The sequence below is a fragment of the Sitophilus oryzae genome, unplaced genomic scaffold (genome assembly GCF_002938485.1).
Source record: "Sitophilus oryzae breed Bouriz unplaced genomic scaffold, Soryzae_2.0 scaffold_1494_pilon_pilon, whole genome shotgun sequence".
NCBI lineage: Eukaryota > Metazoa > Arthropoda > Insecta > Coleoptera > Curculionidae > Sitophilus > Sitophilus oryzae.
In genome coordinates this window covers 1,113,325-1,138,056 of record NW_022146163.1, presented here as the reverse complement: position 1 = coordinate 1,138,056, position 24,732 = coordinate 1,113,325, and the positions used below count along the sequence as shown (strand labels likewise).

The window sequence follows — 24,732 nt, the reverse complement described above, 5'->3', positions numbered from 1 at the left end:
TATTTTATTTTTGTGGTATTTTGTTTATTTTTTTATTAATAAATATACAGCAATAGAGCGTCTTCTACGCCAAAAATAAGTAGCTTCATCTATTACACAAGAATATACTTATAAAAATAAACCTGAAGTAAACCCATAAATAAAATTCTTCATTCAAGTGACCTTTTCAACATGTGCTTAAAAACACAAATATTCCTAGAATTCATTGCGAATTTCGTTATTATATGAACTACGTAAAAAACGGGTTTTTGCGATATTTGCAATTAGCGTATATATGAACCTACCTTAAATCAGCGTGGACGATTATACCACAGATTATAAACTTATCGTCAAAAGCATTGTTTTTCGTGGTTCCAATTTTCGGAGTAGCGCACTAGTTAGGCTACTAGTTTGCGCACAAGCGGCCTCTAAAATTGAGCATAGCGCCTGACCGGCCCAGTTATTACGCTGTTTAAACGGGAGTTTATTTTTGCGCACAAGAAAATTTACTCGTTTGCTCATCGTCATAAAAAACAATTTTCGTACCACGAATTAGGGACAAGATTTTTATCTGTATACTTACAGGATACCTAATCTGTGATTATACAGTATACAGGGTCGCTTTTATGTATGGAAACGGTCGATTATTATGTAAAATATAGGAGGTACCGCAAAAAGTTAAATATAAAAGTTATAGGGTTTATAAATATCTATTAACGGGTATTAAATTTAGGTATACAGGGTCGGTCATAAAGTCGTAGCACATCGAAGTTTCTTTTTTTTTAAATAGAACCCCCGGTATATTATTGCATATTTCGGTTCTTCCTTCAATTCTAAGCAAAAATCAAAATACACACAATGTAGCTCATACCAACCGTTTCCGAGTTATTGACTTATGAAAATATCACTTAAACAATTTGATTTAATTAATTTCGATATGTTCAGTTTCATTTAACGATGCCATATGCCATTTTGCCGAAACTGTGATACTTAATACTATTTGACATTAATTCTCAAGTTAGCATTTATAGATGTATAAAATGAGAGTATAGCAAGTCCGCGCGGAAATTACAAAATTTTTGTTTAACATTTCACTTCTTCAATTTATGTACATTGGGTATTACGAATTACGATTATTGTTTACAATTGAAAGAATTGAAATATGCAATAATATACAGGGGGTTTCGTTTAAAAAAAAATAAAGTTTGATGTGACACAGCTTTATGACCGACTCTGTATACTTAAATTTATTACTCGCAAATAGATATTTAAGGTAATTATTGGGAAAAGTGGAAATCGTCCGATTTTCACCAAAATTGGTATACTCCCTATTTTGAGGTCGTAGATTACGAATCTGAACTTGTTTCCTGGCGGTCTCTCACCGTTTTTCAGAAAAACGGAAAATTATGTCAACATTGAATTTTTCTTAATTTCTCGTATTTTTAAGTTTTTTTCGCACATATTTTGTTAGGTATTCAATAAACAATCAGGTTTGTGCTATTTTCTGTTACTTTTTTTTACCAATTCTATGCATAATAGAGGAAAATTTGCTAAAATAAATTTGTAAACAATCTGAAAATGTTGGGTTATGCGTTTCTGACATTTAAAGCGACGTTGCCAATGCGTAATATAAACGTAAATTTAGCGCGTTTTTTTCGCCCTCTCTGGGATTACCAGATTCATAGAAAGGGAAATATTTTCCCCTACATTCCAAGGCAAAAACCGTTAGATTCTAACGATTTTTCCAACTGATTTTTATTGATTAATGTGCACGAGGTGCAGTTAGAACTTTTTTCTGCGACTGAAGACAAGTAAGTATTTAGCAATGGAGCCCTGCAATGGATGCACTTTGGACGTCGGAGGTATGTATAATATAGTCAATGATGAGGGTAAACTAAATAATTTTTTATTTTCTCATGGGGTATTTTCTATCGAACCTATAAATTGTCCAAGATGCCATGTACCCTGCAAATTTTACGCACGCGATAAATTTAGATTTCGTTGCACTAATACAGTGTATTTGTCTAAAAAAAGGGGGACTAAATATACGTTTAAAATTGGGGCAAAGAGGGGAACTTTTTTTGAGAAGGCGCATTTGGACATTCAGACAATTTGTAAGTTCGTGTTTTACTGGTTAGCCCATAATCACGGGCAGGAGGGGATGATAGTCGAGCTGCAATTGGCGTCCGATACTGTTGTCAACTGGACAAATTTCTGCAGGGAAGTTTGCTTAATTTGTCTGGTTGATAACTCCCAAAAGGTGGGGGGCCCAGGGGTTATTGTAGAGATCGACGAATGTAAGATGGGCAAACGAAAATATAATAGAGGTAGAGTAATCGACGGTCAATGGATTTTCGGAGGAATCGAACGGGAATCAAAAAAGCTCTTTTTGGTACCCGTTGAAGAACGGTCGAAGGAGCATCTGCTGGCGGTTATTCAAGAATGGGTACTACCGGGTACTACAATAATATCGGATTGTTGGAAATCGTACAACTGCTTGGCAGATGAAGGTTTCCAACATCTGACGGTAAACCACTCTCAAAATTTTGTCGATCCAGACACTATGACTTGTATGAAGCACACACTATGAAGTACACTTGTATGAACACTAGACTTGTATGGAGCACACACGCAAAATATTGAGAGAGCATGGATCTGCGCGGAAATGTTCCTAAATATGGCCGGGCAAAAGATAATTTTCCCGGTTATTTGGCGGAACATTTATTTCGGAGGAAATTTCGAACACCCAAACATCAAGAGATGTACCATGAATTTTTTAAATATATCTCAAATGTCTATCCCCCTCTGCCAGTATGGAGCAAAACGGTTAGGTGGATTACTGTGCCTCTATTTTATTGTAAGAGTGGACGATTGAATGATTTACAAAAACAAAACAAAAAAAAACTGTACCAAAACCCAAACCAACTTAACCTTAACCAAACCCAATTTATTATTCTATCCACAACTACTCTCATATATCCTAGAAAATGGCGAGCGAAATGATCCCACCCTCATCCCTTTCCTGGCAGAGATTTGTCCCGCCTCCACGTGGCCTCTGCTGGACTGCAACTTTTTTCTATTTGACATAATTACTATTAATTAATTAAGATATCTACTTAACAGACACCTCCTATTATAATGTTAAAATTAATGTAAGCTTGAATATTATATATTGATAAACTTCTTAGAAAAATGTTGTTGACGAAGTTGAACAAAACCTACATTGAATGTTGGATTATTATTGTAGTTTAATTAAATATATACTTATTTTATTAAAAAGTATATTAAATAAAACGTATTTTATTTAAACTCCCTAATCCCCCGAAAAAATACAAGACATGACAAGGTTGCAAATTTTCAGTTTCTAGATCAGGTCTAGATTATATTTGTCTCTCTCGTTGCATAGGAGAGAGAAAGAAGGATATATGAACGGTCAAGTGTCAATCTTGTCAGTTTTGGTGGAAATTTTCTTTGTTTATTTTATTAAGAAAAGTGTTTTTCAGTAAAATTTAGGGTATTTTTCTATCCACAATCAAGAACAGCTCTTAGATAAACTATAATATAATGAAAATATAGTGATATTACTACTTTATACAGCGGAAATTAAGAAAAATTCAATGTTGACATAATTTTCCGTTTTTCTGAAAAACGGTAAGAGACCGCCAGGAAACAAGTTCAGATTCGTAATCTACGACCTCAAAATAGGGTGTATACCAATTTTGGTGAAAATCGGACGATTTCCACTTTTCCCAATAGGTAATTACCATTACAGTTGAGGGTTGGAACCTTTGGTGTTACACAGCAAAATAAAAACACTAAATCACCACAATACACCAAAACACTTTTACTTTTACACTGGACGCGCGTTTCGCTAACATCATCAGCAGGTAATTACCATATTTAAAAATCCTATAACTTTTGTATTTAACTTTTTGCGGTACCTCCTATATTTTACCTAATAAACGACCGTTTCCATAGTAGAAAAGAAAAGAAGGGTTTTTAAAAAAATTAACCCACAATAAAGGTTTGGACATTATTATTAGTTCTATTTAAAATAAGTTAAACTGAAAATGTAAAAAATGATTTAAAAGAAAGTTTATCCCAAATATTCTTAACCTAAAAAAATAATATTTAAATCAAAATTACATTCTAAAATAACTTTGTAGAGTAAAGGCCACGAATGTTTGGGAGCGATTCATCGCTTGATGAAGTTAGAATCGACACGCGCGCTATCATTTTTACATTAAAAACGTAAATTTTTACCGCAGACGTAGGTTTTTAAAGGCCCGGTCTAATCATCTGCCTGCGCTCCTCCTACTTATTCTAAAATATTAGCGTAATTGACAAACACGATACTATATCGCGTTTCTTTGATTGATTCGTTTTTGTGCGTCAGTCCATTGGTGTGCTTGCAGTGCGACCAATGGGGCATTCCATTTTATATTTATAACCAAATATATGTATATGTTTTGACAAGACTTTGACAATTAAAACAACAAATTACAACAGATTATATATTGATTATTATATGACTTGAAAGACCACGGCACTGGAATTAAGTTTTATGTGACCTTGAACAGATTAGTTCACATGGTAGCGACCGATGAATCACTCCCAAACATTTGTGGCGTTTACTATAGAACGGGTTGTATTAAAAGCTATTATAACCACAATTTTAAAACTTACGTGAATGTATCTTATATTTCGTTTTGAAATAATCCTTGATAGTCTTCTGATGCCTCACTTCTTCCAATCTTCGAATAACTCGAGTTAGGATGTCTTCGCTTTTCAACCTGGTCCACCCGAATTTTTCCGCAGCGTAGTCGATCAACTCTATTGTGTTCGGTTTGCCCCAAGAAAACGGTTCCCTACTGTTATCAATGTTCGGTTCTAGATACGCTCGCACCACATGAACGCTAGGAAAATTTTCGGGAAAGGTAACATTTTTGATTTTGTTTTTTAGAGTTCTGCCCATACTAGGCGACTTCCTTTCCGTGTACCAGGCCCGAAATTCACGTAGACCTATAATAGAAAAACGTAACTCTAAATAAATTTCAGTTTCTGTATTAGTAAAAAATGTAGCAAAAAGTATAGTCGTCTAAAATACAATCTTTTTAAACGCAAACACAAAACATCCCCCTTTTTATTTTATGGCCATAAACGGGAATAAAAGACTAACCGTGCGGACAAACACTAGAGGCGCCACCGGTCATCAAATGGTGTAAAAATTGCGAAAATTTAATCATCTAATTTTGACACAAGGGGTCGCGCTTATTTTTTTTAATTTTAATTCAATTTTTATTGTTTTCAAACTACATTATTAGATTTTATTGTATTTAGTGACTGTATAAATATTTTCTTAGTATAAAGTTGCATTATATTAATTTAAATTATATTACACATTACACATACACATTTAAAATTAAAATATTATGACATATATGTCAGTTGCCATCTAAAATGTCATCTTGATAACAAAAAGTTAGTCATTGTCAGATATAGTTAAAATATCAAAATTCACAAGTTATTATTATTAGTAATTAGACAATTCTATTATATTTTATATTATTTCAAAGACAAAAACATAATGGTACAGCGTAATTTTGATATGCAGGTTCAAAACAAAAAGTGCTGTTTTCATTGTCAGTTTTCATTGTCAGATATTTTTATTTGTGAAAAAGAAATGTTGCGTTTGGATTGCAAAACTAAAAGTGGCAATTTTATTGCAATGTAAGTATACTCTGTTTTTTTTCTCAGGTAAGATTTCGACAGACGATGACAGAAAAAAAGCAGATGACGTCTATTATTTATTTTACTAAAAAAAGTTTCTAATATTTTTTAAGTTAACTATGGATGGGTTTGTATATAAATCCGTCATGCGTCATCTCTTGTTTTTTACCCAGTTTTATTGGTTTATTTCAAAAATGACAGATCATATTTCAATATTATAGGTTTGACGGAAAGATGAACGACACACGAACGCCGATGCGTGTGAACTCGTCTTAAGATTTTTAAGAGTTGTCAAACTCTTGCCAATTTATAGGTTATAATTTTGTGTCAAATTATATCAAATAGAAATGATAAATATTTTGCATTTTGGACTATGTTATTACTTGTATTTCGTGTTTTTTTTTTAAATTAAGTGGAGAAAAACTCGCGGGAAAAGTAAGTGTTGACCCAGACCATAGTTTACAGTTAATATTCATGCCCAGAGACCGCCAGAGATAGTTCGCCAGAGAGATGTATTAGCCACAAATAAAGCTTGTATACTATCTTGTATATGATACCAAAAACTGGAGTGTCTGTAAAATAGCAGCACACGATAGGTAAATAATATTCATATTGAATAATTATATTGATAAATTAACAATAAATGCAGGAAGTTGCTTGAGTTTGAAAGCCGGAAATCTTTTTTATATCTTTTTTGGTATTTGGTGCTTTTTTAAATAAACCCTTGCTTGTTTTGTATAACACATACTGTAATTGTTTTTAATAAAATAACTCGATTAGATTTTCTCAATTTTATACAGTTTTTTTCACAATATTTTGAAGTAATCACTTGTCACTCAAATTTTAAATAAATTTTCTGCTATGCGTTCCAATTGTACCAACTTAATTCTTTGAAAAACAAAATAAACTAATTTGAAAATAAAATGACAGACACATCTATCACTGTCAAGGATCTTGTCGTTGGACAGACTATAAGCGTTTGTCCATTTTATATTTTACTTTTTTCATACCTACGACAAATATACATATACTGAAGTTTTATAATTTGTTTTATTTAAAAAAAGAAACCAAGCTTATAATTGCCCTACCTAATTGTATTGTAATATATTCCATTTAAATGTAATATATTACTTTAGAATTAAAAAAATGTAAATTTCAAAAATATATTAAAGATATATACAGGCATTAATTGAAATTTTTAGTATGCGAACAAACACGAGAGGCGCTTTATTTTTACTTTCATTTCTTAATACGACAGATGAAGTTCTAAAGGGGGATGTTTTGTGAACGCAAATATCAAAAGTTGACACATGATATGTCATTCTATTCAGAGGGTCATTTTCTATCAATTAAAGTATAATAATACCGAGAGAACCGTTTATAAAAAGTTGTAGCCATTTCCGGTGAAACCGGAAGTGACCGAAACTAATTAACCTAACCAAATCAATCAATAAATTTACTTATTTGAGTTATTTCCACGTCCGATATTCAGATTGTCAAATTATAAAGGCGGCCTACTAGACACACTTAATTTGCATGTTTGGATTATTTATCCATAAAACAAAAGAAAAGGTTCCGTTGCTAGGCTATTTATTTATTTACAAGCTTTCCGTTTCTATCAGTGAAATGAAATTTAAAATAAATAACTAACAAATAATAAAAACCAAATTATACGGGATATACTGTGATAAAAAAACAGTTAAAAAGAAAAGTGAGTGATAGTGACAATCCAGCTGAAATTTATGAAGCCGCCAATGCAGCCACTCTAAATTTATTTTCTGAAAAATCCAGGCAAATTTACTTAAAACAGTATGACGTTTTTATGAAATGGTGCAACATACATATTACATATTAAAAAATTAAAAGAAGAAGTACTTCTCGTATTTTTTCTGGAAAAGACTAAGGTTTCAAAATCATCAACATTATGGTCCGTATACTCGATGTTAATATCAACAATTATGGTCAAAAATAACATTGATATCAGCAAGTTTTCAAAACTGAATGCTTTTTTGAATAAAAATTTGAATCTAATCTTCCAGTTTCGTCTTTATTTAGAAACAAAATTGTAAAAACATTGGCCCTATGATCATCTTTGTCCTCACCTGAAATTTGCGGCCCAGGCGTAGCCGAGGCTAAAAAAGATCAACTTTACGGCCTTGGTACACAAATAACTATTTTAGGTAAGTTCCCCATTATGGTAATTTTCTTAATGATTATTTAACTTTTATAATTATTTAATTTCTAATAATAATTACCAATTTAAAATTATTTAAAACAATTCTAAAACTACTGTATTAAAAAATAATTAAATGTTAAACAGAGCAAATCCAATCATGGTAAAAATTCGGGAGTTTTTTTTAAATGTAAACAATCTAAAGAATATTGCCAACTCACCTGATAAGAGTTCAGCATGAGACAATCTAAAATTCCCAAATATCCCTCTAGCTGGTGGAAAATTTGCCAGAATCTCCATAGCGGTCACAGGTCCCACTCCTTGCAATCCGTCCGTGTAATCACTACCCACCAGCAAAGCGAACAGGATCATCTGATCCCTAGACAGCTTGAAATGGTGCTCGATATCGCTCGCCCGAAATTCCTTCACGTACCTGTCCTTGTCGAAGAAGTTTTTGTACACGGTTTTGGCGCCAAACAGCCAGATGTCGCTATCGTCGGTGATGGTGCCGTCGGTCAGATTGATCTCTTCTAAAAAAGCGCACTGAGCTTCCGCTTCCATGGGGGCTACGACGTACGGGATACCAAATAGTTCTAACAGGTCCTAAAAACGAATACAAATACCGCTGAAGATACACGTATGATGCGGATTCGAACAAAAACGCCAAACAAAACCCATAGACAAAAAATGCTGCAATCAATAAGTTATTTACACAAAAAAATACAAAACATGTTTATATTAAGATAGCTATACAGGCAGCGATTTTCCTCATGATTTGCACTGTACAGGTTGTCCCATTTTTTGGTGTGTTTTATACTTAGATTATACAGGCTGTCCCAGAAATAAGTGCAAGTATTTTAACTGATAGTTTGACCCCAGAAATATGCTTTTTCCAAATATGCTAATAAGCCACCTTTGTTCCATTTGAAAAAAATAAGATATGATGAAAAATACGATTTGGACATCTTTTAACCGACAAGACACGAAAAAGACACTCCTTGATTAAAAATTAGTGTTTTTAAAACAGCCATGGCAAGCGAAAATGTCAAAAGTTGACATATGATATATCATTCTATTCATAATCTCATTTTCTATAGAATAAAGTAAAATCATATCGAGGGTGCCATTTAAAAATCAAAAGTTGTAGTCATTTCCGGTGAAACGGGAAGTGATCAAAACAACTGAATACGTCAATCAATCCTAATTTATGTCATATACTATAGGGCGAGCCAAAAAAATTAACCTATGGAATTTATGGGTTAAAATGAACCTAATAACCGAGAAAAAATATACCCGGAAGGCAGGTTTTATTGGTTTATTTCAAAAATGACAGATCATATTTCAATATTATTGGTTTGATGGAACGATGAACGACAAACGGACGCCGATGCGTATGAACTTGCCTTTAGATTTTTGAGAATTGTCAAAGTCTTGCCAAATATAGTTGTGTCAAATTATGTCAAATAACCTGCGTTTTGGAAGATTATAAACATTTGCGAATTGTTTTTGCATTTTAGTTCGTGTTATCACGTGTGTTTTGTGTCTTTTGAAGTTAAGCGGAGGAAAAATAAAGGGAAAATGAACTGTAGACCCAGAGCACAGTTTATTATAGTTAATATTCAGTGCCTAGACAGAGAATGTTATACACCAATAAAGTTACCATCAGTAAAGTTTGTATACCATCACGTATATGGTACTAAAAACAGAAGTAGCTGTAAAATAACATCACACGAAGGTAAATAATAGATTTTAGTACTGCCGAAAGATAATGTCATAAGGTACTGATTAAAAAAAAATTAAGATTAAAGTTAGTTAATCAACTTTTAAGGTATAAAATTCAGTAAGTGTTATTATTAATAAAATATTTTGTTTTGTTTATGTTGTTTTATTTATTCCTGTGCAATATTATTTTTTTTATTTGTAAGTAGGTATATAAGTCATATTCATAAATATAATAATAAATGCAGGAAGTTTCTTGACGCTTGAATGTAAGAAATAGTTCTTTTTTATATTTTTTTGGTATGTGGTGTTTTGTTTAAAATACAGTCTTGTTTATTTTGTAGTAACACCGAGGTTAACACATACTGTTTTTTTTTAAATCAAAAAACTCAACTAACTAAAGATTTTTCAGTTTTATATATTTTTTTCACAATATTTTGAAGTAATCATTTGTCACTGTCACTCAAATTTTAAATATATTTTTTTCTGCTATGCGTTCCAATTGTACCAACTTACTTCTTTGTAGAATAAAATAAACTACTTTGAAATTAAAACGAGAGACACATCTATCACTGTCAAGGATCTTGTCGTTGGACAGACCTTATTCTCTATCACATCCCACAAGTATCCTATTGATATTGTAACATTTCTGAAACATGGATAGACAATTAAATACTCGTTATTTAGGATAACAAATAATATTCAATAACAATTGCACTAGGATGTTTAACCATTTAGAATCACAAACTGTAAATTGGCAAAATACTGACCAAATTATATAAAATACTTACTCTTATTATAAACTTAACTCCGTTATCAGACATTCATCTTTTAAATAGTTAAGTAACTGCTTTAAGGATGTAATTCTGTTTTTCAATCGTCTTACTGTCATCTGTAAATTGTGAATTCTTTTTCGTTGACTCGCGCAACGTTTCTTAATAAATGCCAAATTTCTTCTGCGTTTTTCTGGAGTAGAAAAATCACTACTTCCCATGTCTCCTATGTATTTTCTCTTCCTAACAATAAAGAGAATGAAAAATTTGAAATTAGTACTGTATGATCGAAAAAAAAAACGGCGTCCAGTTTGCTGCGAAATGACGATCAATGACATTTCCCATATAAATATATTTATATTATATTTATATATTCCCTAATACTAATATATAAAATCCTTAAGTGACTGACTCACTGATTAATCACGATCTTGCTCAAACCAGTCAACGTAAGAAGCTCAATTTTGGCATATAGGTTGATTCTAGAGTGTAGAGGTTCGATAAGAAGGGATTTTTCAAAATTCCAGTTCCAAGGGGGTGAAACCACCCCTCAAATATTACAATATTTTTTATTTAAAAAACGGTCAAGTTTCCGAAAAAACGTTTAAACACGTATATTTTATTTGGTTTTTTACATATTTTAAGATTTTTTAAAAATGTATACAGGGTGTTTCGAAAAATCTGGTCATTGATTAATCACGATCCTGCTTAAAGCGCTTGACGTAAAAAGCTGATTTTTGGAAAATGGGTTGACTTTAGGGTGTAGAGGTTCGATAAGAAGGGATTTTTCGAAACTCGAATTCTAAGGGGGTGAAACCACCCCTCAAATATTAGAATATTTTTTATTTACAAAAACCGGTGAGTCCTTCGGAAAGAATCTTAAACACGTATATTTTATTTTGTTGTTTTAGATATTTTAAGATTTTTTAAAAACTTATACAGAGTGTTTCATAAAATATGACCATTGAATAATCACGATTCTGCTTACACTGCTTGGCGTTTAAAGCTGATTTTTTGGCAAACGGATTGACTGTGGGGTGTAGAGGTTCGATAAGGAGGGGTTTCGCGATTGTTTTTTCTCATGCTGACATAAATGTGAGAAAAGTTTATCCAGTTTGTATGTGAATGGAAATTCTTGCTTTGCTTTATCATTACCATTACAAATGATTACACGCTAGTTTATATATAAAATGACAGCGATCTTCATTTCATAGTCATCGCTGGCGCCGTTTTTTTTTCAACCATACAGTACTTAACAGTTCAAATATTAATGATAATTATAAACTAACTAAAATATAAATCATAAGAAGTTATAAGTACCTTCTAATAAAAGGTTGTTTTGGTAGGTTCTCAGTAGAATTTAAAACTGAAGATGGGGAAGAAGAAGCTTGCTTTTCAAACGATCTATAAATAAAAATTGTATATATGTAGTTATTATAACAAAACGCATTCAATAATAATAGCCAATTTTAAAAAATTATAGTTATTATTAATATTCAATCGATTCAATTACTGAATTGAATAAAAAATGGTTTATCAAGTTTTTTAGAATCTAATTTAGATACGAATTTGAATGTTAATTCACAGACTAACTTACAGTAGTGGCCAAAATTATAGCAACTTTTTATATTCGAATATAAAATTGCCTACAAATTAATAGCAATTTTCCTATTCACCCAAATAAAATGTTGAAGTCTAGATGTCTATTTTAAGGACATTAAAAGTTGATTAATCTATTAAAAAAACGTATAATAAAATAATATGTATATTCTTCTTCTTCTTCTTCTTTTAGAAGGCGTATCGCCTGTTTAGTTCCGGTTTCCTCCTCGTCTAAGCAACTCTTGCGAGGTTGACTGCCAACTGTCTTGCCAACGTTTAGGTGGTCGTCCAGTAGGTCTTCTGCCATGGAGTACGTTGTTGCGAATTATTATGGCCATTCTGTCGGGGCCCATTCTATTGACATGCTGGTTCCATTCTCTTCTTCTCTGCCTGATCCATCTGACAACGTCGTTTGTTTGGCACTTTTCTCTTATGTCTACATTTCTCTGTCTGCCCCTCAATGTGTATCCAGTTATCATTCTTAAGGTCTTCATTTCAGTAGTTCGTAGGATTCTCTTTGTTACTGATGTTTTAGCTCTGGTTTCCGCACCATATGTCATCACTGGTCGTATGCAGGTTTTGTATATTCTTGACTTACATTCTGTACTCAAATGTTTGTTTTTCCATATGGGATATTTAAGATGTCCTGATATTGCGGCAGCTTTATTGGCTTGTTTCCTTACTTCTTCTTCCAGGAACCCTGAGCTTGTAATTTTGCATCCGAGGTATTCGAATGACATTATCTGATCAATAGTTTTGTTTTTTATTACCAATTTGCACCGTAGAGGCTCCTTTGTAATGGTCATGCATTTGGTCTTATTTGTGGAAATTTGCATGTTAAGTTTTTCTGCCTGTCTGTTAAAAGCTTGTAGCATTCTTTGGAGGTCGTCCTCTGACTCTGCAATAAGTACTGCGTCATCGGCATAGCATAATATGTTTACTTTATGCATTCCCATTCGATATCCTAATCCAATATTCTTGACGGTTTTTATTACTTGATCCATGATTGTGTTGAATAACAGAGGGCTGTGGCTGTCGCCTTGGCGAATACCAGTTGTAGTTCGAAGATGCTGCGTTAAGGTAAAGTTTGTTCTTATTTGGGTTGTTGTGTTTGTGTTTAAGTCCTTGATAAGTTCTGTGAGTTCTTTCGAGACATTACTGCTTTCCAAGATGGTGATGATGTCTTTTAGTTGGACTCTATCAAAGGCCTTTGTTAAATCTATAAAACATAGATAGGCTGGAGAGTTATATTCTAAGGATTTTTCAACTAGTTGCCTGAGTATGAATAGTGCATCGGTAGTTGATCGGTTTCTTCGGAATCCTTGTTGTTCCTCGCTTATTGGCACTATTGAGGAGATTTTGTCCGCAATGATCTTAGTCAGAAGTTTTAGCGAGGTGCTCAGTAATGTTATTCCTCTATAGTTTGCTGGGTCTGTTTTATCTCCCTTTTTAAAAATGGGTATTGTTATACTTTGTTTCCATTCTTCTGGTATTTTCTTATGTTGTAATATAATGTTAAACAGTTTTGTGTATTCCTCTATGATAGCCGTGCCTGCGTTTTTTATTAGCTCGTTTGGTATTTTATCTTGATTAGGAGATTTTCTATTTTTAAGTTTCCTTATTGTCTCTTCTACTTGCTTGTAAGTGATTTGCGCATGATCTTCTGTATTATCTCTTTGGCTTGTCTCTTGTGCTTCCATTGGTTCATCTGTTTCTGCGTATAAGTCTCTGAAATATTTTTCCCACGTATCTTCTCAATTGTTCTTAGTTGTATTGTTTCATTTGTTTCTCGTTTCAAACCCCTCAACATCTTCCAAATACGTTTTTGTGCTCCGTACATATCCGCCTCCATTTCGCTACTAAATCGCTGCCAATATTCTTCTTTAATTTCTCGTACTCTATTATTAGTCCTGTTCCTTATTTCGGTATAGATATTTCGGTTCTCCGGTGTTGGAGATTTATTGTATTGTAAGTATTTTTCCTTCTTTTCCCTTGTAATGTTCTTGACTTCTAATGTAAACCAAGGTTTAATGTTCGGTCTTCTATTGTGTGATACAGTACGTGTTCCTAAAGCTTCTTTAGCACCTTTGCAGATGTTTTCTTTCAGCTTGTTCCAAGCTGTGTTAGGAATATCAAACTGTACTATGGGGTTAAGAGTGACATGTGTTTGGCATCTGTTTGAATAAAGTTGTTTAGTGCTTAAAATTATAGCAAACTTTACAAATTAATTTGAAAATAAATGGAAAACATGAAAATAATTAATATTTCGTATATCCTTTCTGTCTGATGACCTCTTCACACCTTCTGGGCATAGATTGCACCAAATTGGTTATATAATGTTCATCTATTGCTTTCCAGGCATTATGTAGTGCTTCAAAAAGTTGATCCAAGTTTCTGTAGTTTTGATTCCGGATTTTTGTGTCCACATAGTTCCACATGTTTTCAATCGGGTTAAGATCTGGAGACTGTAAAGGCCAAGGTAATAAATCGAGTATTTCATCTCTTAAATAAAAAAATTAAAAATAAAATTTGGATTTGTGCTTGGGGTCATTATCTTGTTGAAAAATAGCACCTACAGGCATTTTTTCTTCCAAATAAGGAATCATTAGATTTTGTAGAATGTCTTTATACAGAAACCGGTCCATTATTCCATTTATTATGAAGAGTGGACCCATGCCGTAGCTCGAAAAACACCCCCAACCCTGTATGGAACCACCCCCATATTTCACAGTAGCTGAAATATATTTTCTATTCAGCCTTTTTCCTACAGGGCGCCTCACGTAAGCAATTCCATCACTTCTGAATGGATTGAATTTGGATTCATCGCTAAAAACTACTTTTTTCCATTGTTGATGTGTCCGGTTACAATAATTTTTAGCAAACTCCAATCGAGCCTTCACATTTTTTTGGGAGAAGTGGTTTTTTTGCCGGCCAAAGAAATTTACATTGCCAGAATTGCTAATTTCGTTGAAAATTTGTGTGGAAGTCATAAATGGATTATCTCTTCTTATTATTATTGTTTTCTAGGCCTTCCTATATTTTTGTTTTTTTCGGCGATCCTGTTTCTTGATATTTTTTCACAATATGTGATATAACGGACTTGTTTAATAACAAACTTTAGGCAATCCGAACTTGTTTTTCGCCATTTAAAAATCGTCGAATAATAATATCCCTAACTTCGGGAGACACAGTTTTACCACGACCCATTTTTACCGATAAATATACTTTATTACTGCGTTTTCGTTTCGCCAAAATGTCTGAACCTGTTTAAATATTATCTCTACAAAAAATAGTTGCTATATTTTTGTCCAGCAAAAAAATTAAAATGTATTTCCAATTGACGATAGTGTGATGATAAGAAATTCTATACATAGTAAACAAATATTTGAGTGAAATACAATAATAATAAATTATAAACTACTCGCCAATTTTAAGTTTTCAATAAAATTTTCAAGAATATTAAAAGTTGCTATAATTTTGGCCACTACTGTAAACAGATGCAACAAACAATGCAAATGTAAAAATTACAATTTGGCGAATGCGCGGGGCTGATTTTTCAGTTAGTTATCATTTATTGTTAATCTAAGGTTATCATATAGGCGAATTTTACAGCGAACCAGCAAAGTAACCTCCATTCGTTTACTAAGACGCCTCCTTTGTGAAGAAATTAAAGAGGATTTTGTATTTCGGAATCAAACAGAGATGATTTTAATTTCGTTCCAATTCAATTTTTTTAGATTCACAATAATTAATAATAATTAAAAAAATATTAATACATTTTAAAAAATGTTTTTTTACTATTCGGTATTTTTATGTATTTTTTAATACGAACCAAAAATAATATATATTAACTATATTTTAACTATATAATTATTATAATTATCCCTAAATTTCATCTCCTAAGAAAGAAAAAGTCGGTACAAACATACCTTAAAAATTGGTTTGGTTTGGTTTAAGTTGGTTAGTACAAGTTGTTATTATCTACTGATCTTTAGGCATTGTTACATAAGAGTCTCATGAAAGTTCTGTCGAGGCACAACTGAAGTAAAATGTAATAACGATAAAATATTTGATTACCTTTCCAATTTTTCTGTTTCTGATTCTGATTCTGTTTCTGCACTCAACGAAGAAGAAGATGGCATCTTCTCCAAAATTGTATGTGATTCCCTGCAAAAACCAAAAATATATCTTTATATTAAATATACAAGGTCCGGCATCTGGAGATCCTATAAAAAAAAAAGTTAGAAATCTTGTTTAAGTGCAAACCTAAAGTATGTATTACGATGTATTTCAGGAAAATACTTTAACTTCTACAGGGTGGCTCAAAAAGTGTCAGTTGATCGAGATGATTTTTTTAAAATGTATGTATCATTGCATTTTTGGCTTCATTTTTAATCACATTAGATAATCCTAAAATATTATTAAATACGTTTAGACAGTTTCAAAGATATTAACAAGAATAAGTAAATAAAAAAATAATTCTTTTCAGCATTTTCTAAAAAAAAAATATTTAAAATACTATAGAAATGTCCTAAAATCGAAACTATATTACATATTTACTGTAGTGGGTCTGTACTTACTTTGACACAGACCACAATAGATCTGAGAAGGTCGCAGTCGATCAGGCCGAAAGCCACCTCTAAGAATCTACTTTGACACAAATATCGTAATCTTAAACCAAACAGGGTGTCCAAAATTCTGAAAAAAATATAAAATAGTTTTTCTTCGTTTTTTTTTAACCAAACACCTTGTATATTATTTCTTGCTTAGATGGAGAATTAAAAAATAAACAATTTTTGTATTTAAAGTATTTCAAAATTTTTAGCGATTTTGCAAATAATCGTTGTTTTATTACATATGGCTTTTTGAATCCATTGGGTGGCTTTGATAAAAATTTACTGTGGAAAGTGCCATAGGAAATATAAAACCGCGAATATCTGCGAAACCGTTAAAAATTTTGAAATACTTTATATTCAAAAAGTGTTCATTTTTTAATTCTCCATCTAGCAAATAAATAATGTATAGGATAGGGTGTTTCATTAAAAAAGACGAAGAAAAACTATATTATATTTTAGAAAGTTTGGCAAAGAATTTTGAACACCCTGTATGGTTTAAGATTACGATATTTGTCGCAAAATAAGTACAGACCCGCTACAGTAAATACCTAATACAGTTTTGATTCCAGGATATTTCTTGTATCTTTAATATTTTTTTAAAAAAGGCTGAAAAAATATTTTTTTTATTTATTTATTAATATCTTTGAAACCATTAAGGCATATTATATTTAAAGATTATATAAAGTGATCATAAAGGAAGCCAAAAATGCAATTTTATTCTTATTAATTTTATTGATCGAATCAATATTTCTTTCCCTAATCATTCATTTCAACTCACCTTGGAAGACCCGCATTGCTAGTCGATGGCAAAAGTTCATTTTCGTTCTCCATAAGATTTTCCATTAAACTATCCTGACCACTAAAATACATAACATTCTACTATAAAATAACTACATATACTCAAAATAACACACCTAAGTAACGAATTTTAAATAATTTTTTCTCTATTCTTGATAAAATGGCTATATCGAACTTACCAATATATTATGCTCGGAAAACCCTCAGTCATCGTAAGTACCTCAGTATTTTCAGAGCTACAATATGAATAAATATCAAATAAATAAATAACAAAACAACATGAAAAAAAAATTATATAAGTATGTACCTGGAAGAAGAGGAATCTTCAAAAATGGATGTATTAGTGGCTGGAATGGCATCAAGATCAATATGCCTTCTCCCATCAGCACGAGTAAGTACTTCACAAGGTGAAAAGTGATCTGAACATATATCAGGCTTTTTTGATATATGCGGACCATCTTCAATACCAAAAATGGAAAGCCAAATAAGCCTTTTTTCGGGATTTACAGGAAAACTAAAAACAGGAGATAACTTAGTATGATTTTGAATATAAATGTTTGATATAAGAGCCAATTTATTTAAATAAAAATTCCTCAAATTGTCTAGGTTCTACTTGCCACACATGAGTATAACTCTGACAATTTGTGAGTACTCACTCTCGACGACAAAAACCCTGACAAATTAACTACGTAGGTATAATTTATTAATTTAGTTAAATTTTCATCGTTAAAGTGGAGGCAATATGATTGCTTTACTTTAATCACTAAACAAACAATATACATTGTAAAATAATTTAAAAAAAAATAACCCAATCTTATACCATATGATAACAAAAACGGCGTCCAGTTGGCTTGGAAATGAACATCGATGACATTCCCCATATAATTTTGCCTCGAATTTTGCATATTGACTCATTTCATAGCCATCGCTGTAGCCGATTTTTTTTCGACCATATTGTGTAACATCTATTTTATAAAAATGAAAATAGATCATAGACCTTGCCCCAGTACATTTAGGACTTACTAAATAGGTACGTAGTGATCATTGATTTCATTAAACCTCGTAAAAAGTGATTTCAGTTTACCTTACCTAGCGAAAATATAAACTCCATAAATGGTGTTCATTTTACAACTATCTATTGAAACACTATTGTACGCAGATTTTTAATATTTCCGAATGTTTTTTCTACTAAATATTTAAATCTACAGCACTGTTATGACATAACCTTACATACCTTCGAAAACAAACTTCGGGGTCTAGATCGTCTCTTTTCTTACAAATTAAACAAGACCGCACCATTGTCTTAATGTTGCACAATAAAACCAATAAACACAACACCTCAAAACACTAAAATATCCGAAAAACACCTCGTAATCACTTGAGAAAAAATACAACACTGCAGAATAATTTATATGTGAATGAATCCAAAATTACGGAGTGAAGTGGGGTATGTGTGGAGCGGAGTAAGATGCGTACGTTTTCAGCAGCAGCTGGAATGTCGACATTGCCGATTCTTTTGTGTTCAATTTCTTAAAATCTAAATTTTATAATTAGAGAACATTTAAATAACGGTTATTGCTGATTGGGAGTAGTTAGTCATATAGTGATGATATGCGACCTTTAATTATTATCATTTTAAAGTATACTACGTCGTAATCTATATTTGGAATTCGTGGTTTAGCTATGTTTACGTAAGTACGAAAGAAACATTCCCTTTAAATACTGCCGAAATGGTAGTTTGGCAAACATGCAATTTTGTAGGCTAATGATGAATTTCAGCAAAATGTAAGTCGCCGGGTCTAATTCACTTAGATGTCATTGGGATGAGCCACTTTTGAGGTGCACCCTGTATATTATTAAAGTTTTAAATACTTTTTACAGTTGAGTAAACTCAAAAAAATAAATCTTAACAATTATTAAAACTTCTTTTTTAGTCACATTAGAAATTATTTTCAATCGTTTTAAACAGCAGTTTTAACTTTTAATTATTTAGTTAGTGCTTACCCTTTCGGATAAAAATTTGTCAGTATTTTTATCCAGCATATACGCAAACCACATACACCCACATATCTATTAAACTGAACAACACAAAATTATCACTTGCAAAATATTATCTTTCGCATCATAATAATTTACACAAATACAACAAAAAGTATTAAAAAAACTTGCTTTTATAAACTACTTAAAACATACCGGTGTTTTCTTCAACATTTCATCAAGACCCATACAGCTTACTTCACCCATTTAAAAAAAAATAACGCGCCTTCTCAAAACATTTTGGTGTGTTACCTTTAAGTCTTTCTAGTCGATGTGGCAACAGTGGGCGGCGAATAAGCTAAGATCCTGGAAATTGCCGATTTCTGCCGGCGCAGCGGTTCTTAAAATGTTGCAATTATTTTTTTAAATTTTCAAAGTTAAATAACTCGGTTATTTTCAATTAATTTTAAAAATAATACAGAGAAAATATGTTTCTTTTGACCAGATCTACCGCCCCTTAAAATACTTGCACTTATTTCTGGGACACCCTGTATAAAAATCTACTATAGGTGCATCAAACATTATATAAACTGTTAAAAAGCGTTTACAGTGTTCTCATCCGAATCATTCACTTTATTAGTCACATATGAATATCTTAAGAAAATTAAAAAATATGTACGCTCTGAAAAAAAAATAGATCAGGCTGCACAGAGTTCATTAATATCATAAAAGTGCAGAGTAATCAATGAAAAATGTTTCATCTTTTTCCTGTATTATTTTGTTATTAAAAACTGAGAGTGGTATTTTCAAAGAATAAATTTGACATACATATATACATTTTTTATTTGCCTACCTGAGCTTCCTGGTACATTTTTTCAGTTATATTACTGGCTATTCTCTCCTTTGAAGACTTCTCAATCAGCAAATTAACTTTTTCTTTGTGTAATTCGCTTCTAAGCTTCACTAGTTCTTGTTCTGTTAAAGCATCCTTTTTGGCAGTATTTGCAATCACTTTGGGTTCTATTTGTTCCACATCTTTATTGTGTTCTGCCTTATCATTTGCACTGACCACCACATTATTAATTTGTGTTTTGTTTTCATCAATAACTGCAGATGAGCTTGAATTATCTGCAATTATTGTATTGTCATCAGTATTTTCTGTGGGCTTTGCATTAATTGTTGTATCTTTAACTCCTACCACACTACCTTCACTATCAATTAATAAATCCTTATTTTTATTAACTTCAATGTTATCTTTAACAAATCCAATTTCAGTTTGTTTCAGGCTAACAACAGAAGGCTCTTTTTGTTCCACATTTGCTCCTGTTTGCATGTCCAATGATTTATGACCAATATTTATTTCTTTTTTAGTAAATATGTCACTAAATAGGTCTTCATCTTCTTTATATGTATCATCGGGATTAATATTTATTTCAATAGCTTTGCCTGAAACATCTCTCTTGATTGAATCTTCAACAAAGATTCCAGAATCTGACTTATCAGATATCTTATCATTTTTGCTTTCTTCTTTTTCTAATTTTGAACTGTTAAGTCCATCTTCAGATTCAGAATCACTCGAAGACATAAATTCTACGTCATCATTAATTGTTTCTTTGTTTTTATTTTTACTGTCTTTAGATCTATCCAAGTTAGTGTTATCATCAGAATCGTCTGACAATATTAGCTGCACATCTTTATTTACAGCTACATTATTTGATGTATTGGTATTCATTTCTAAATTATCTCTTAAATGTTCATCTTTTTCGGGTATCACTTCTAATATTTTACCACTAGATTTCTCCTTTAATTTCTTCCTTTTTTCCTCATTTACTCCCAAGATACGTTGAATCTCCATAGGCGTTAGACCACTGTTTTCCAACATATATCCATGTACTTGATTCAACTTAGCCCTACGATTTTTTATGGTTTCTTCTTCATCATCGCTGGAACTAGATGCAAAATCGGCATCATCAAAATTATCCAAAAACGAAAATTCAGCAATGTTAACTTTTTTAGTTTTATTTATACCAGAACTGCTGGGTTCATCACTGTTTGTAGATTCTTCCTGTAAAGATAAAGCAATAGCTTTCTGGAGATCTTCCTCATATTCTAAGTCAGCTTTATTTTTCTGTTTTTCTTCAGAGACCACGGATAGATCTTCATCGGTTTCAGGGATGTCTTCAAGCTTTTCTTTTTCGCTGTTTTTTTCCTCCTCTAAGGCTTTTTTCAAATCTTTTATATAGACGTATCTGGAAAAGAAATGGTTATTTATGTGAAACTTGAGACAAACCTTAGAAAAATAAGTAAATCTGAAAGATTTATAAAAATAAAGTATGAAAAGTCTGAAAACAATAATTCTCTTGCCTCTGCAAAGACTGCAGAGAATCGGTCTCGACTTATCTCGCGATTTTTATTACAACTAATGTGGAGATATTAAATGACATTGAATATGAACCAGAAGAAGACATGGAGAAGAATCAGAAAAGCAACAGTATTGTAAATTGCTGTTTTCTTTTCAAATACTTATTATTTAGGGTGTATTCCGTTGCTTACCTTGGTTATGGTTTTATGTTCCGTTTCTATCAGTTTCCTGAAAGTTTTCTTATTACAGAACACGGTTCCTGAAAAATTCGGTTATAACTGTTACCAAACTAACTAGCGCGAGAAGGCTGGGTTTTCTGGTTTTGTTTGTCAATCAGTGTCATTTATGTGACAGAAATCAAGCAAATATTCGAAGTTCCAGTGAAATTCTCATTTAATTTCTAAAATGTGTAATAATATTTTGTATTTACATCCAAAAGCAATGGAGGTAGGCAGTAAATGTAAATAAATTTCATTAACTAAATAGAATGACTTTTTAGGACCATTTAAACTAATCATGCAGCCATTGTTTGTTAAAGTCAGGAACCTTTAAAGAAAACATGAAAAACAAGACAACAAGTAATCGTAATGTTTTGTAAGCTATAAAAATATAAATATTGATTAGATTTGTTTATTTATTATTGATCTGTTTTAATATTGGACCTGCAAATCTTCCCTTGAGCTGTCTAACGAGTTTAACAGTTTATTAATAAAGTACTTTTCAATATTAAACTCCATTGAAAAGAAGAAACAAACGTAAAAGCAGAGAATAGGTACATTAAAAATGCATAAAAGATAAATTTTATAATATAGGTATTGAAATTCAGAAAACGTCAACATTTGACGTTTCCAGTATTTTACCAAACCATTCTGTATCAAACCAATGTTTTTCAGGAACCGCTCTTTACCGTAGTTTACCGGTCTGGTTCGCCTGGTTTAGCAACGGAATACAGCCTTAATAAGCCATACCTTGTAACATTGTCAGAGGCAATCCTTTTTCCAATATTCTCATTTTTTAGAATCCCTTCATCTTTTAATACCGACTCAAGTTCACTCAAACTCAAACTTTTACCACCCATCTCTTTTGTAGTTTCTTCTAGGGCTGTCTGAACGGCCTGCCTTTTGAGTAATCTTTTCATTTGATATGTGGAGAAACCATCACTTTCCTTAGGCAGTTCATGAATTCGACCTAAAATAATTGAAATTAAGCTGACAGTGTCCTGAAAAAGCTTCATACTAGATTTTGTAATGGAGATGTTCACTCCAATCTTTTTTTATAAAATATGAGAGCAATAATAGTATACCTATATTCGATACCGATTAAACTCTTAGGTTCGTAATGGGGCGCAAAAGACACATCAAAAGGACCAATGATTCAAACAGCTGTCAATTTTAAATTTAGTAGAGCTCCCATTGGTTGCTTGAAATGTCAAACTGTGTCGCCAGCGATACAATGTCGTTCTGAGAACGGGGCTTAAAGTTTGATTTTCATGCGTCCCTTATCCGACGATACATTGATACACTATTAATTTTATTGGTAGAATTTAAAGACTTCGATTGTTTAGAAAAGGTTAACCAATCGAAGCCTTTAAATTCAACCAATAAAATTAATATTGTATCATCGTATCGTCGGACAACAGATGCATGAAAATCAAGCTTTAGTCTCTCCAGGGAGAGGTTCTATGACAGCAACAGTTGCTGTTTGTCGTTTTAATTCACAGATTGTAGGCATTTTCTGTTGAATTCTTCCTTGACACATTGGACAGACTTTTTTTGGAACAATAAGAATAATCAATATTTACCCCATGATGACTGCTTCCTTGTTTCCTTTAAATCAGATAAAATTTCATGACGTACATCAGCTGGCAGCGATTTAAAATGTGCACTATTTACATCAATAGTATGTAAATCGTAGTTTTTAGTGGGACTAGAATCGCTGGTTTCTTCCCACTCAGACTCATCTTCCGAACTAGAAACTGTACTATCCAGTTCCGTGTTTTGTGGCAATACAAACAAATCATCTTGACCTTTATTGGAAGTGATTTTGGGAACAGAGGTAAGTGATGCTTCTATTTTATCTGTTAATACTTTACTAACAGCGGTGTGTTTTAACAGAACGCTCAAAAGCTGTCTTTGAAGTTTGCCAGCTTGAGCTTCATTCTTTAGTTTTGATTGGACTCGTCTTTCCTAAATACAGCAAAGTTAGGTGTTATTGTATTAAAATGAATATTAAAAGTATATTTTTGGTCTTACAATGGTTTGACGTTTTAATGCTGGTACTCCACCATCAAAAACAAAAATCGGTTTTATCCTAAAATACAAAAGCTTACATACTCGGTGGTATATACCGATTAAATGGGAATTTGGAACGGATTGTCCTTTTGAATCTTGATAGCCTTTCACGCACTGATGCAACCATATAGATATATCTAATTTAATTTTAAGTAAAATATATAGATTTTGGCATTAATTTTACATTAATACATCTTGATCGCGAAATTATTAATGTTCTAACTTCTAAAAAAGGTAGCTAAAGAAAATATCAGATTTGTTTATTTACATTTTGGGCTTTAAAAACATAACCTAAAAACGAAAACTCAAATAAAAAAAAGGATACCGACAGCTAATATTTTATTTTCCAATGTTTCCAGGGGCACCAGAGTTCCTGATGATTCAATGAGTCTCCAAAGACCCTCAACTCCCATGTTCCTATTCGAGGTAAATAAACGAAATAAATTTCATAAGTTTTTGAAACTTTTCACATTTTACAAAAACCAAAAACACAAACAAATAAGCACGGCAACTGACGGCAACCCTAAAATCTTGTATGTAATAAAAATGTTTTTCCGGCAACCACATATACACATATTTAAAGGTTTCTAAGCCGAAAAAAACTATCAAATTAAATAAGAAGAGATAATTTTTAACTCTATGGAAGAATGGAAGAGATGTACTATTTTTTATTAAATAAATTATATTTAGATTTAGGAACTATAGAGAAAATTAT

The 24,732-nt window shown here is 31.9% G+C and overlaps 2 protein-coding genes across 2 annotated transcripts in view; both read right to left on the bottom strand.

The window, feature by feature from the left end:
- Positions 1-24,528, bottom strand: part of LOC115877473 (DNA repair protein complementing XP-G cells homolog) — a 28,180-nt gene extending 3,652 nt beyond the window's left edge. The window contains exons 1-7 of the mRNA XM_030893627.1: positions 24,343-24,528; positions 23,979-24,154; positions 23,528-23,912; positions 22,695-22,914; positions 20,218-21,613; positions 8,104-8,485; positions 4,666-5,001 (exon numbers count right to left, since the gene is read on the bottom strand). Coding sequence (XP_030749487.1) covers positions 4,666-5,001; positions 8,104-8,485; positions 20,218-21,613; positions 22,695-22,914; positions 23,528-23,912; positions 23,979-24,154; positions 24,343-24,430 — 2,983 coding nt within the window. The 5' untranslated portion in view covers positions 24,431-24,528. The remainder of the gene's footprint in view (positions 1-4,665; positions 5,002-8,103; positions 8,486-20,217; positions 21,614-22,694; positions 22,915-23,527; positions 23,913-23,978; positions 24,155-24,342) is intronic.
- On the bottom strand, positions 10,128-19,573 carry LOC115877474. Its single transcript, XM_030893628.1, has 8 exons — positions 18,622-19,573; positions 17,695-17,901; positions 17,567-17,623; positions 17,368-17,448; positions 16,051-16,140; positions 11,695-11,778; positions 10,393-10,617; positions 10,128-10,250 (listed from the first exon to the last, which is right to left on the bottom strand). Exons 1-7 carry the CDS (start codon positions 18,684-18,686, stop codon positions 10,398-10,400), a joined length of 804 nt encoding a protein of 267 aa, XP_030749488.1. The 5' UTR covers positions 18,687-19,573; the 3' UTR covers positions 10,128-10,250; positions 10,393-10,397.
- Positions 24,529-24,732: the final 204 nt, after the last annotated feature.